Below are 15,077 nucleotides of genomic sequence, written 5' to 3'. Positions count from 1 at the left end.
TTGCTGCTAATATACTGCTCACAAAAATTAGGGGATATTTCAAAATGAATAGGAAGCAATAAAATATCCTTTAATTTTTGTAAGCAGTACATTTAGGAACTATGTAAACTGGCTTCTTAACTCACATGGGCCATCCTGACTACGATGATCAGAGTGTGACATCTGAGTCTCTGTGAGGCGTGGGCTGGCATCATTCAGCCCTGGCCACATCACCCTTTGTGACTATGATCTATACATGCAGAGCTTGGGCACCTGGATTTGCAGAAATAACCCAAGACAAATATTTTATTGGACAAGGTTTACCCCTTATCACGTGAAACAGGTAAAATCTTGGTCCACAAACATACTTGTTCAAGCATTACATTTGCTATAATGCCATCTGTTTTGACTTCATGGCTCCTTTGGTCCCTAATTGAGGCTTCCATCATATCTCTGGCACAGTGGGACTTCTGTGATGACAAGGCATGGACAGAGAGAGCATTTGGTTTTCGATCATGAGTCCATACAGGTGGCCACTGAGAAATCAGCTGTCTGTGGCCCCATTCAGATTTGGTGGCTACCTTAAAGAGCTGTTCATTGAAAAATGAAGTTTTGTCATGTTTTGACTTAGAGTAGCCTCATTAGAAAAGGTGAGATAAGAAAAATTCTTCCCTTTCCAAAGGAGTAAACAGTGCCACAGTTAACCCAAGGAGTTTTATACTGAGTGAATGAGCATCCTGACAACTGCCCTAGCCCTAGTGTATGCTGGGAAAATAATCAAGAATCTTTAATGTTCAGCCTCTTTCCCCTACATTCTACCCAGTCTGAACTTTGTTGACGGGCCAGTAGGGGCCCTGTACTGTCCAATGCTCTGGCTTATGGGTCTAGTGCAGCAGTTGAGTTGGGTTTTCTAAGTTCTGTGGGCATGGGGCTGGTAATAGGTTGTGTCCTTCTGACTCTGAGAAAGTGGGACATACAAGAAATTTTAGGTTGGATCGATTTGTTTATGGAGTGACACCCATTCTGAGAGTCTAGGCAGCAGCTCTGAGGAAATCTAGGCTCTTGATGGGGATGCTTCTAACTCAAACTGAGCTAATCAAGAAATTAGGAAAGGCCTAATTTTAATATGAATTCTGTTGGCTTTTCATTTAGGTGATTTCATATTTGGACATTTAATTCTCACTGAGAAGCTAGTTAGTAAATACTATTATTCTAATATTTATAACCATAGATTAGTTTCTCCTGATTTTGAACCTTCTATAAATGGAATCATATGGTATATGTATAATCTTTTATGTCTGACATTTCCCCTGACATTGTATCTGTGATATTCACTCATATTGTTAGGTAGAGCAGTAATTCATTCTCATTTGTATGAATGCGTCGTTTTCCACTAAGAACGAGACCACAATTTATTTCTCATTCTACCCTTGGAGTTGGCTGGTCCCTCAAACTGCTCTTAAGTGTGGTGACATGTTCTTACCATAAAATAATACAGGACTTGGACACACTAGGGAACTGGAATAGCAGAGTCATGTCGTCTGAGCAGATACAGGGTTATTGAAATGGAAGTCCTAGTTTTCCCAATTATTTAAAATTAATTTCTTTTTCTTACAGAGGTTGTAGTTAAATCGACATATGTTAAAATGTGTGACTTTATTCATTTTAGGGTGTCAACAGTAAGAAGGCCTTGAACACTGGATGAGTTTGGATTTGGTCCTGCTAGCCAACTCCGGTTATACTCTTGCAAAGTCATATGTGGTTTGCTTTTTTAAATCTTATTTTTAAGCTTCTTACTCTTACAGGAGACACATCCAGATATTAATAAGGCAGTGTTACTGTGATTCATATAACGAATCTTCCAACCCCCTCAATGTATTTTTCCAAATACTACCTGCTTCAGTAAAGGCATAACCATCTACTCAGTTCCTGAATCCAAAAAAACCTAGGTACGACCCTTGATCACAACTTAGCAGCCTGCCCACCCAGCACAATCAGAGCCATCTACCTCATCAGTCACCTGTGTCTCCAACAAAGCTTGCAGGGCTGGATACTCCTCCCCACCCATCCTACCACTCTGCTCCAAGGGCATTTCCTGCCTGGATGCTCTCACCCCATGTCATCACTTTGCTCTAAGGGACATTTCCTGACTAGACTAACACAACAGCCTCCTGACTGGTAGCCTTATTTCCTCACTCCTGCCCCACCCCAACTCATCCCAAACCCATCATCTATCCACAGGCCAGTGGCTTTTTAAAACCGTAAATAAGGCTATGTCAATCCCTTAAAGCCTCCCAATAGGTCAATCTGTCCAGGCTCACCCCAGACCCTGCTCTAGGCCCCCTGCTGGTCTTCTGTCTTTGGGACACACCCAGCTCCTTTCCACTTGGAAGTCCGTGCCCTAACTGCCCAGAAGCTCACCCCGCTTTGCCAATCTTTATATGATGGACTCCTGTGTTTGCTAATTAAATCTCAGCCTCAGCTGCCTCCTACTGAGCAGTGTACCTGACCAATCTAAAACAGTTATCCTTTTACTTTTTAGGACATTATACTATCTTAATTCTATTCACAGCAATTGTCACAAAGAATACTTTCTCATTTACTTGCTTGGTCTATCTCCATCTGCCTCTAAAATAGAGGCTATTTGGAAATCTTATTGTTGCAACACCCTCACTGCCCTGAAAAATACCTGGTCCATAGCAAGTACTCAATAAATAATTGTATCTAAGACATGAACGTGATGGTAAGGACACACACATTAGATGTATTCTTCCTCTAATTCTGAGTCTGAATTCTAGGCTTCTAATAAACAGCAGGAAAGACAGAACAGCTCTCTGAAAATGACAATATGAATGACTCTGGCAGGACTTCTTTCTTCTACTGAGACTTAATTTAAAGAACGTCTGCTATATGGTAATGCAGTTTTATTTATTCCATCCATTAACAACTAATATTTGAGAATATTTACAATATTAATGGAACTTAATCTAAGAGAAGTTCAACTTACATTTTTCAAAATACTTCAATACTGGGTATTTTCTTTCTTTTTTCTTTTTTAACTTTTTATTCAGTGAGAGGAGGGAGGCAGAGAGACTCCCACATGTGCCCCAACCAGAATCCACCGGCAAGCCCACCAGGGGGCGATGCTCTGCTCATCTGGGACGTTGCTTCACTGCTCAGCAACCAAACTCTTATTAGTGCCTGAGGTGGAGGACATGGAGTCATCCTCAGCATTCAGGGCCAACTTGCTTCAATTGAATCATGGCTGCAGGAGAGGAAGAGAGAGAGAGAGAGAGAGAGAGGGAAAGAGAGAAAGAGAGAGAGAGAGAGAGAGGCGAGAGGGGGAGGGGTGGAGAAGCAGATAGATTCCTCAACTGTGTACCCTGGCAGGGAATCAAACCCAGGACATCCACATGCTGGGTTGACACTGTACCACTGAGCCAATCGGCCAGGGCAATAATGGGAGATAATTATAGTGGAAATAATTATGTCAAAACTTATAATAAATGTTTAATGGTAGTCTACATACGATTCAGTTTTTGGTGTCAAGTTCTTTGGCTTTAAGAAAGAACATTTGGTTTATATCACTAATAGAAATATCTCTTAATGCTGGGATGGCCTCTTCTTGGTATTTCTTCTTCTGCTGATTTTGAGCGTAGGTATCTGCAAGAAGAGAACAAAAGGCTCTAATTATACAACACTTTCTTCTAATGTCTTTGTGGTTCATGGAGACCCACTACTATCTAATCTGTTAAGCTAATGTTTGTATATTGACAAATACCACGTTTCAAAGATTACCGTATTTTTCACTCCATAAGATGCACCTGACCATAAGACACATCTAGGGTTTTTTTTTTCTTTTTTTTCCCCTATGTCCCCCCATTCACAATACAGACCAGGCAAAGAGCCAGGGCTGAGGTGTAGATGGGTGGGTTTACTCTGCCTCCTCTTTCTGTACAGTCAGTGTAAGAACACAGCCTGCGGTAAGCACTGGGAGGCCACACCTAGGCTTTTAAGGAGGAAAATAAGAAAAAAAAAATTCTGAACCAAATGGTGTGTTAAAATAATTAATAAAATAAATGATTAATAATTAATAAAATAAAATATTTTTCGCTCCATAAAACACCCGGGCATTTTCCCCTCCACTTTTTTGGGGAAAAAAACTGCATCTTATGGAGTAAAAAAATACGGTACTTGAATTCTCTCATTAGAAGAAATGTCCCAGTTAAAACATGTTAGCAAAGTACTTTGTTACATCTCTACTTGGATAAGAAATTATATTTCATTCATCTGTACAATGATGATTAAACTTCCATTTGCACATTTATCATAGGAACAGAATTCTATTCAAGCCTAGAAAATATATTTAAATCAGCAGCAGAAAATTATTAAATCATTTGGTACAATCATTCATACAAACTTAAAAGTAACACTTTCCCCTCTCTGCACAAATTGTTTATTTGCCATAATTCTAGTCAAGAATACAGGGAATACAGTAAGCTATTAGAAAAAAAGAATATGGCCCCGTCTTCTCAGCTCAGTGGATAGTGTTGGCCAGGTGTGCGGACGTCCTGGGTCTGATCCCCAGTCAGGGCACACATGAGATGTGACCATCTGCTTCTCTTCCCCTCCCTCTGCACCTTCTCTCTCTTTTCCCCTCCCACAGCCAGTGTCTTGACTGGTTTGAGTGTTGGCATCAGGCAATGTGGACAGCTCAGTTGATTTGGTCCCAGATGGAGGTTGTCGGGTGGATCCCAACTGGGGCACATGTGGGGGTTGTCTCTCTATCCCCCTTCCTCTCATAAAAAAACAAAACAAAACAAAACAAAAAACTAACTTTCAAAATACATTGTATGGCTCACACACACAAAAAAAAGGTTTTGAAAAGTTAAAAAATAACACCTGGGAACTTAAAAATACTTCACTCCTAGAATCTAAGCAAGCTTAGGAATCTGCTTAATTTATTTTAATTTTTAGACTTGAAAAAAATAATTAAAAAAAAAACAATAAACATACTGGGGCTCATCCATCTTCCCCCTTACTGGGGTCAGGTGCACACAGTGATCCAGAAGATATATACCCCCAAACCCCTCCTCCTGGACAAGTACTGAATGGATCTATGTGCCATCCCTCCATCAACACTGCCTGTTTAGGATAAAAGAAGTTTCTGTCAGGCAAAGTTGTGAGAAACCTATTACATACTTGTGGTTTTCATGGGCAAATACAACTGCTGACTAGTGCTATGAACAGAATATGCATCAGAACTTACTTCCCATGTGAACATTACTCTGGCAGAACTTTGTGTTTTTCTCTTAAGTTCTTTCTACTGTGTCACCGTGTCACTACTGCAGCCTGTTCTTGGTTGCTTTTCTTTACAAGAGTGCTGAGAGTCCACCCCTCCATCCCCCAGCACTTCCCATGGGTAAAAATTTACCTGTGACTGTATGAATGGAGTTGAGTGGTGAAGTGCTCATCATGTTTACTCCAAATAAGAGTACATACCCGATTACTATAGTAATGAGGAGGTAGACAGGTAATGCAATTGCCCAGTACCTGCAGAAGAGAAAACTAAGTAGATAACAGACTTCCCTAAAAGTTATAATTTTTATGAGTCCATCAGTTACTTAACTTTTAAATTTTATTAAAGGAATACACGTATTAAAAAAAGACAGTCCAACAGTTCTACAAGGCCTGTAATGAGAAGCTGTAAGCAGTAGCCCCCCATCCCAACCCTGGAATCTTACCTGCTACAAGGACATTAGCACCTGCGCTGTTTCTTTTCATATTTACCTCCACATTTGCATGCAATGTACTCATAATTTGTTGGGTTTTTTTTTTTTCAATTTCAGATATTTCCTCTGCACTACCCAAGATGGAAATGTGGAATTTAGCTCTTTTATTTATTTATTTATTTATTTATTTATTTATTTATTTATTTATTTCTGAAGTTGGAAACGGGGAGGTAGTCAGACAGACTCCTGCATGCGCCCAACCAGGATCCACCCGGCATGCCTACCAGGGGGCGATGCTCTGCCCATCTAGGGCATTGCTCTGTTGTAACCACAGCCATTCTAGCGCCTGAAGCAGAGGCCACAGAGCCATCCTCAGCGCCCAGGCCAACTTTGCTCCAATGGAGCCTTGGCTGTGGGAGGGGAAGAGAGAGACAGAGAGGAAGGAGAGGGGGAGGGGTGGAGAAGAGATAGGCGCTTCTCCTGTGTGCCCTGGCTGGGAATTGAACCCAGGACTCCTGCACACCAGGCCGACATTCTACCACTGAACCAACCGGCCAGGGCCGAATTTAGCTCTTTTATACTCTCTTACCTTTCTCCTGTCCTCTTGCTAACATCACAATTTCTGGTCATGTCCAGTTTTTAAAAATAACTGTGACTTGCCTGACCTGTGGTGGCACAGTGGATAAAGCGTCGACCTGGAAATGCTGAGGTCGCCGGTTTGAAACCCTGGGCTTGCCTGGTCAAGGCACATATGGGAGTTGATGCTTCCAGCTCCTCCCCCCTTCTCTCTCTCTTTCTCTCCTCTCTCTCCCTCTCTGTCTCTCTCTCCTCTCTAAAAATGAATAAATAAAATAAAAAAACAAAAAAAACCAAAAAAAAACTGTGACTGTATAAATAATGTTTGCAACTGAGCACCTTGGTATTACTGTTTTCTTGTACAATTTTTTGCTTTTCCTGGCATTAGTAAATCTATAATTTTGTGTATTTGCTTATTTTCCACATACCTGTCAGTACTCAATGCCCAGATTCTCCAACAGGTCTCCAATATGCCTCTCAATGCAGCTGAGAACCTCAAGTGCTCCCTACTGTTTTCTCTTCTGGAACATCTAAGAGTTAAGATTTTTTTTCACTCTGTTCTAGTTTCCTCATCTTTTTCTCTATATTTCATTTTGCTTTATTTTGTTCTACTTTCTGGACATTACTTTTGGTTTATCTTCTAACCCATCAATTAAAATTTCAATTTGCAGCCCTGGCTGGTCAGCTCAGCAGTAGAGCATCGGCCTGGTGTGTGGAAGTCCTGGGTTCGATTCCCGGTCAGGGCACACAGGAGAAGCACCCATCTGCTTCTCCACCCCTCCCCCTCTCCTTCCTCTCTGTCTCTCTCTTCCTCACTTGCAGCCAAAGCTCCATTGGAGCAAAGTTGTCCGGGCACTGAGGATGGCTCCATGGCCTCCACCTCAGGCGCTAGAATGGCTCTGACTGCAACGGAGCAACAGCCCTAGATGGGCTGAGCATCACCCCCTGGTGGGCATCCCAGGTGGATCCCAGTTGGGCGCATGCGGGAGTCTGTCCGACTGCCTCCCTGCTTCGAACTTTGGGGAAAAAACAATTCAATTTGCTATCATACTTATAATTTCCAAAAGCAGTACTAAGTCCTTAAATATTCAATTTTTATACAATTTGTTCTTGTTTCATAAGGTATTTTCTTCTGTTCCATTATCTCCATTTCCTTTAAGTTCTTTTTTTTCTTTTGTATTTCATTTTAGAGGCTTTTAAAAAATGTCTGCTAAGTTATGGTTGCCCACTTATATTTAAAATGAAGTATTGCCCTGGCCAGATGGCTCAGTTGGTTGGAGCATTGTCCTGAAGTACAGAGGTTGCCAGTTTGATACCAGATCATGGCAAATATAGGTACAGACTGGTGTTCCTCCTCTCTCTCTCTCTCCCCCCCTCTCTAAAATCAATAAATAAAAATTAAAAACTAAAAAATAAATTAAAACAAAGTACTAAGAAAGTAACTGAAAGCACTGTGTATTGTGGGCCAGGAAGGCCAACTGGCAAGTGCCATTATAAGAGACCTGCCCATTCCACTGAGGTATCTCCCAATGTCAGAGATTACAGATCGTTTCTCCTGAGCTGGTCAGCTTCCTCAAGCGGCACCTTCTGTTTTGCGGGAAGGCAGGGTGGTATAAGCCTGGCAACCACAGACCTGAGAGCCTAGTGAGGAAAGGTGCTTGGGGGGGATCTTATATTCAGCAATGCAATGATTTCTACTTAGTTGCCTGTTTTCAGTAAGGAGCCTCATTCTCATTCTCAGTTACCCAGTGTCTAGAGACTCGTATTTAACTTTCCAGAGAGTAAAAGTCCTGTTTTCTACAGGAGAGAAAAGGTTGGTCTCCCTGCTTTGAGGACTGAGGAGGGGGGCTAAAGGGTCTAATGCTCTTTAAACACAGTTTTCAGCCCAATCTAGAATTACCATGTCAAAGAAATACCTGGTATGTACAATATCTGAGCCTTTCTGGAATTTTAGGGCACAAATACTGTTGTTGGCTTCCCTACTTCAGCAATGTGAAAAAGTGGAAACTAAGTTATCTCTCACCTATTTGCAATCCCAAAATTTTGTTGCTACTTCTTACCTGCTATTCTATTATTTATTCCTGTGAGTTTATTTCTTAAAAATATTTTTTCCTACAGTTACTTTATCAAGATGTTGGGAGGAAATGAAGAAAAAACATGTGCGTTGAATGCATCACTTTTAACTGGAGGCATATCAATAATGACCTTTACAAAGCTTTACATTTCTACATGGCTATTTATGGATCTTAAAATAATAAATATTTAATATTTGAACAGTCTTGGACCTGGCTGGGTGGCTCAGTAGATAAGGTGACCCAGCAAGCCAGAGGTTGCAGATTCAACCCCTGGTTGGGCACGCATGAGAAGCAATCAATGAGCACACAACTAAATGGAAACAACTAAGTGAAACAACAAATTGATGCTTTTCTCTCTCTCTCCCTCCCCTGCCTTCAAATCAATGAAAAAGTTAAAAAAATTTTTTTTGAATAGTCTTAAAAAAAAATCTGATCCTTCAAAACAGCATTAATATACTATTATTTTATTTAAGCAATATAGTAAACTTACTTTTGAGGCCAATAGGTTAAGCTTAAGGCGATCAGCCACGATTCAGGTACGAAAGCCCACACGAGATACAGTACTGTAAAGAGGAAAAAGGGTCGGTGCAGCACACATCTCATTTAAGCATCCCTCAGTCACTCAGAAATGATGTCCCTCCTTTCAGTTCTAGCTCCTTATTTATGCCAGTCTTGTAACAATGACCACGATTACCTTATACCGTTTTATTGTGGTAAAGAAGTGCCATAGACTTACCACAAAATATAACCATGTTTAAGTGTGCAGTTCAGCAGTGTCTTAGCTCTCACACTCTATATTAAACAGTTTAAGTTAGCAATGCTTGTTATTTTTATAGCACCTAGTGATTTGCTTTATGCATAGTAAGTGTTCAACACTTCATCTGCACAGAGGTGAAATAATTATACATATTTAGTTGCTCAAAGGTGAATTAATCTACCCTTGCTCTGACTTCCTACATGTTCGGCTTCTGCTTTATTTCCCAGAATACAATCTTATTTCCCTCAATCCAAGTTTCTGTGTCAACTTTTCCTATTCTTCCCATATACTAAACAGTGGACCTCTGGGCCTTCCCTGTGGGGTAAGCACACAGCTGAGCACTTTACCTGCATTATTTCATTCAATCCTCAGGAAAATCCTATGAGAAATTATGCCATTTTTACAGACAAGGAAATGAAATATTCCATCATCTGCCTAAAGTAAATAGCAGAGACAAATTTCAAACTACCTAAATCAATGAAGGATTAACCCTTTTTTCAACAAATATGTAGTACAGAATTCTGTATGACAGGAACATGAGATACAAAAGCGAACCCAAAAGAGAGAGCCTCTGCCCTCATTGAGCTGAAGATCCAGTGGGACACAGAGGCGAGTAAGCTAGTGGCTGGTATTTTCAATACACTGTGATAAGTGCTGATGAGTGAGTAATGAAAGGTACAGGAGCACATGAGAAGGACCTTAGCCCACCCTGGCGGTGATGAAGGTGATGTTAAGTCAGGAAAGATTTCCTGGAGGAAGTAACTAAATTAGGGTCTAAAGGATAAAGAGGGAGTTAGCTAGGTTGTAAATGTATATGGTTAGGCTTGCAGATGAAAGGAAGGAAAGGTATAGGAGACTATGGTGCTACCTGCCGTGATCCATAAAGATGGCAAGAGAGAGCTGGTGTGGCTAGATGGTAGAGGGGAAAGGGGGCAGGGTGCTGGCTTGAAGCTTGAGAGAGTTTTCAAGGTTAATAAAACACAAATAGTGGGGAAACAATATAAATTCATAAATGGAAATAATTTACTTAAGTGAATAAGCATTCATTGAGCATCTACTATATGCCAGGCACTATGTAAAGGTCAAGGCTAACCAGAAAAATAAGACACAGTCTCTATTCTCAAAAACTAGTGCAGGAGACAGATATAGGTCAAAGGTAGTGGCAGGAGCTTCATGTGTATTATCTTATTTTAGGGGTCCCCAAACTTTTTACACAGGGGGCCAGTTCACTGTCCCTCAGAGAGTTGGAGGGCCGGACTATAAAAAAAAACTATGAACAAATCCCTATGCACACTGCACATATTTTATTTTAAAGTAAAAACACAAAACGGGAACAAATACAATATTTAAAATAAAGAACAAGTAAATTTAAATCAACAAACTAACCAGTATTGCAATGGGAACTATGCTCCTCTCACTGACCACCAATGAAAGAGGTGCCCCTTCCGGAAGTGCGGCAGGGGCTGGATAAATGGCCTCAGGGGGCTGCAAGTAGCCTGCGGGCCGTAGTTTGGGGACCCCTGTCTTATTTGACCCCTCTAAACCCTTCTGAGGTATGTGCTATCATTCTCCCTAATTCACAGATGAAAAAACTGAGACTCAGGGAGTTTAAGTGAGTTGCCCAAGACCATAGTTAAAAGTGACAGCACTGGAATGTGAATCCCAGCTATGTGTTCCACTATGCTTTTAGGCAGCAGCAAGTGCATTAATAAAAACATGGAGGTGCCTGACCTGTGGTGGTGCAGTGGTTAAAGCATCAACCTGGAAACGCTGAGGTTGCCGGTTCAAAACCCTGTGCTTGCCTGGTCAAGGCACATATGGGAGTTGATGCTTCCTGCTCCTCCCCCCTTCTCTTTCTCTCTCTCTCTCCCCCCCCCTCTATAATGAATAAATAAAATCTTAAAAAAAAAAAAAATAAATAAAAACATGGAGGTGAGGAATGTGGGCAAAACCCCCAGCAGTTCAGAGTGGCTAGGACACAAAGTACAGGCTGTGAATGTTGAGAAATAAAGCTGGAAAAAACAGATCCCAGATAATGAAAAATCTTGTATAAAGAACACTAACTTTATGCTGCAGGCAATGGGGACAACTGAATGTCTATCTTTCATTTTAAAGCTATAGCAAACTAAAAAGAGAAATAACCATCCACACTCTAGCCACAGGCTCAGGTCTGCAGCTCGAGTGAGTCACTGATGGTGCATGCGTCTGTGTTAGAGTGGAGGTGAGAGGCCCCATAAGGTTCAGTGGCAGGCACAAATGAATGGGTTAGGGGAGAAGGAAAAGTACAAGTGAAGAATGACACCCAGGTTTCCAGAGCAGGTGTCAGTAACGTCAACTCCAAAGAAAGAGTATACTTGAACAGTCATTTTCCACACAGCAATGAGTGACCTTGCAAAAATATAAATCTGGCCATACCACTTGCCTGCTCAGACCCTTCAATGCCCTTACAATAAAATCCAATCTCACTACCGAGGCTCACAAGGACTTAAATTACCGGGATCCTGCCCACCTGTCTAATGTCTAGCCCTGGTACACTATGTTCCAGCTCTACAGCATCTCAGGGCCATTGCACTTGTGGTGAGTACCATCTACCTGGAATGCACTTCCCTTGGCTTTTTCTTTCTTTCTTTTTTTTTTTTCCTTAAGTGAGCACGGTGACAGAGACAGATTTCCGCATGCGCCCGACAAGGATCCACCAGCAAGCCCACAACGGACGTTGCTCCGTTGCAACCAGAGCCATTCTAGTGCCTGAGGCGGAGGCCATGGAGCCATCCTCAGAGCCCGGGCCAGCTTTGCTCCAGTGGAGCCTTGGCTGTGGGAGAGGAAGTGAGAGAGAGAGAGAAAAGAGAGGGGGAAGGGTGGAGAAGCAGATGGGCACTTCTCTTATGTGCCCTGACAGGGAATCAAACCAAGGACTTCCACACATCGGGCCCATGCTCTACTGCTGAGCCAACCTGCCAGGGCCCTGGGACTGGTGTCCTTTCAAGAAAAGGAAGAGACAAGAGCTTTCCTGTGCTCTCTTTCTCCACTATGGGAGGACACAGTGAGAAGGTGGCCATTTGTAAATCAGGAAGAGGACTTTATCAAGAACCAAACCATGTTGGCACCCTGATCATGCACTTCTCGGCTTCTAGAACTGTGACCAAAAAAAAAAAAGTTTATTGGTTAAGCTACCCAGTCTATGGTATTTTGTTATAGCAGCCTGAGCAGGTTAAGACAATTACTTTATTTTTAAATCAGGGAATATTTCAACATGAGAGAATTATCTTGTACCCCTCATCTAGTTTTATAACTATTGGATTCTGACTTCTGACCTCTTCTGTCTGTTTTTTTAAAAATTTTATTTTAATCCTATCTACCCTCTGCCTCACTTTCTCAGGCTTCAATCTTACTGATCTCCTTCTGTTCCCTAAATCCACAGGCATGCTCCTTCCTCAGGGCTTCTATACTGGGCATTCTCTGCCTGGGAGGCTCTTTCCCCAGATCGCCAGGTGGCTAACTGCAATTTTCCTGTCTGTGTTTAAACCTCATCACTCAGAAAGGTACTTTCAGACTGCTGTACTTAAAACAGCAACCTCCTCCCACTTCTTATCCTCCTTTCTTGCTTAATTTCTCCCCATGGTACGTTATCATCTAACATTGTGTATGTTTTACTTGCTTAAGTTGTCCATTGGCTTTCTTGCCCCACTAGAATGAAAACCCTATGAACCTATGAAAGTAGGACATTTTGGCTGTTTGCTCCGCCTTGGCCTATCACAGTGCTCTCAAAAAAATTGTTCAATTAATTTTTGGTACAGGTATTACAGGATTTAAGTCTTCAGGTCATTGCTTTTATTTATTTGAAGTTTCTAATCCTTCATATACACTCCAAAACAGGAGCTTACAAAAATGATGTTGACTGTAACAACATCAACAGCTAACATTTATTAGCATTTATTGTTCCTATATATTCTTTTAAGTGCTCTGCATAAAATATGGCAATTAATTCTCACAACAGCCAATAAGAGGTGGCAAAGCAAAGTCAACCCAGTGTCTTGGCTCAGATTCTAACTCTACTACTTACTGGCTGCATGACCATGAGCACTGTATTTAAATCCCATTGTGCCTCAGTATTCTCATCAGCAAAATGAGACCAATAACAAGAACATCTACCTCATTGGACTGTCTTGTGAATGATAGGCACTGAATAAACATCATCACCAGATTTTACACAGGAAAAACCTGAAGGCTCAAAGAGGTTTAAGTAAATGGTCCAAGGTCACACAGCCAATCTGTGGAAGAGTCAAGCTCTGAACTCCAGTTATAACTTCACTCCATGGATTCTAGTATCCAACAGTTTGGGGGGGGGCTATCCTGATGCAGTTAAGGTTCATACCTCCACCTTCCTCGTTTTCACAAAATTCCAAACTGTTGGATCATGGGTACCCAATTCTCTCTCTTGTCCCCTCATAATTCTCAAATCCTTTGGGGGAGATACGTGTGGTCTGCTGTGTGGCTCTGGCTATTAGTGTCTCCATGAGCATCAGTTTCTTTACCTAAAAAGTGGCATCATATAGGGACTGAGCGAAATCTAGGATGAAAAGTGCACCTGTCTTCTGTAGCCCAGCCCCCTTCACTCACTAGCTCCCACACACAGCACTGGATCCATTTCACAAGCCTTCATTCAAGGCCTTTGCACTGCTTTCTCCTTATTGCTGGGAAGAAAGCGGGCTTCCCAGTTTCATTTCATGTTTCTCCACTGTGCTCCCATAGCACTCATTACACTAAGTGTTAATTGTAGATTTATTTGTCTGTCTTGTCCATAAGACCATGACCACAGGAATCAGGCTTTATTCATTTTGCGATCCTGTCTGGTGCTGTACCAATATTTGTTGAAATTAAATCTTTTAGGGTAGTACCTGGCATATAGACACTGAACAAAAACATGAGTCCCCTTCAGTTTTTCTTTAAAAGCATCACACACAAATCACGTGTGTAATTCCTAATAACAAATGCCACAGTTTCCTTGACCTTGAACACCAGAAAATGGCCTTTGCATCCATCAGGAAAATACTTACTGAAGCCAAATTGGGAGCTTAAGAAAAGCACAAAGCCATAGATCGCTCTTTCTGGCAAAGGCGATGGTGAATTTTCCACCATCTTCTTGGTGGCTTTGGGGCAATCTGTGGGAAAGAAACACAATCACCGTCAGTGACACACTCTTATCATTGGACGGCTACAGTCTCATCACGTTGCTACCCGCACAGCCTCTGCAGTGTTTCTTCCCAGCTTAAACCACTGCGACTGCCATCCTGCGCACACACCTCCTACGCACGCCCGCTTGCATGCGCGCACACCAGCACCCACGCCTAACTTGCACGCGCACACCAGCCGCCAAAACTCGCAGGCACGCGCCGGAGCGTGCACACCTTGCAGCAGAGGGGAGGGAATGGCCGGAGAAGGGGGAAGGCAAGACAAACGCTCCTTCATCTCTGCAGGCTTCGCCTCCTTGCGGGAAGGGCAGGGCAGGGCACGGCGGCGAACAAGGGCCGCGCGGCCACCCCGGGTCCGGCCCGCGGCGCCCAGGGCCGAGCCCTGCCCTCTCGGGGATGGAGAGGTTCTGTTTCTCATTTGAGGTCAAGGTGGCCGTGGACCTTGAGTCTTTTAGGCACCCACTTGAACCCCTCCCAACAGCTCAGCCACCTCAGCGCAGAGTACCATGCGCATGCGCCGACCCGAGAGCCGCAGCCTGGCGTGAGAGGAGAAACCGAGCGAGAAGCCCAGGGGCGATAGCGCCCGCCCCTCCAGGGCGCAGGCGCAGTGCGACCCTCATCCACCGGGAGCTCTGGACCGCGAGGGTCCGCTGGATCGCTCGCTCGGCGCCGCAGAGAAGGGGGTGGGGCGTCGCGACTGCGCATGTGTGTTGCGGGTCACATGGCATCCTGCCGCCTACTCCACAGCCCACTCCCGCCTGCGTCG

General features: G+C 42.8%; 1 protein-coding gene and 1 non-coding gene across 5 annotated transcripts; both read right to left on the bottom strand.

The window, feature by feature from the left end:
* Positions 1-2,888: 2,888 nt before the first annotated feature.
* On the bottom strand, positions 2,889-15,010 carry PIGP (phosphatidylinositol glycan anchor biosynthesis class P). 4 transcript variants are annotated; one of them, XM_066259405.1, is made up of 6 exons: positions 14,817-15,010; positions 14,177-14,281; positions 8,853-8,925; positions 5,414-5,532; positions 3,509-3,642; positions 2,889-3,244 (listed from the first exon to the last, which is right to left on the bottom strand). In XM_066259405.1, the coding sequence occupies exons 1-5, from the start codon at positions 14,929-14,931 to the stop codon at positions 3,512-3,514; spliced, it is 543 nt and encodes a 180-aa protein (XP_066115502.1). In that variant the 5' UTR covers positions 14,932-15,010; the 3' UTR covers positions 2,889-3,244; positions 3,509-3,511. The 4 variants fall into 4 exon arrangements, with proteins under 4 accessions (XP_066115502.1, XP_066115500.1, XP_066115504.1 ...); XM_066259403.1 differs by having other exon boundaries at positions 2,889-3,642; positions 14,817-15,009; XM_066259407.1 differs by having other exon boundaries at positions 2,889-3,642; positions 14,802-14,925.
* LOC136327550 (small nucleolar RNA SNORA51) lies at positions 3,849-3,979 on the bottom strand. Its single transcript, XR_010729744.1, has one exon. It is a non-coding gene; the product is annotated as a small nucleolar RNA SNORA51 (small nucleolar RNA).
* Positions 15,011-15,077: the final 67 nt, after the last annotated feature.

Source organism: Saccopteryx bilineata, chromosome 2 (genome assembly GCF_036850765.1).
Source record: "Saccopteryx bilineata isolate mSacBil1 chromosome 2, mSacBil1_pri_phased_curated, whole genome shotgun sequence".
Lineage (NCBI taxonomy): Eukaryota > Metazoa > Chordata > Mammalia > Chiroptera > Emballonuridae > Saccopteryx > Saccopteryx bilineata.
Note: the sequence above shows the minus strand (reverse complement) of the source record. Positions and strands in the feature narration are given on the sequence as shown.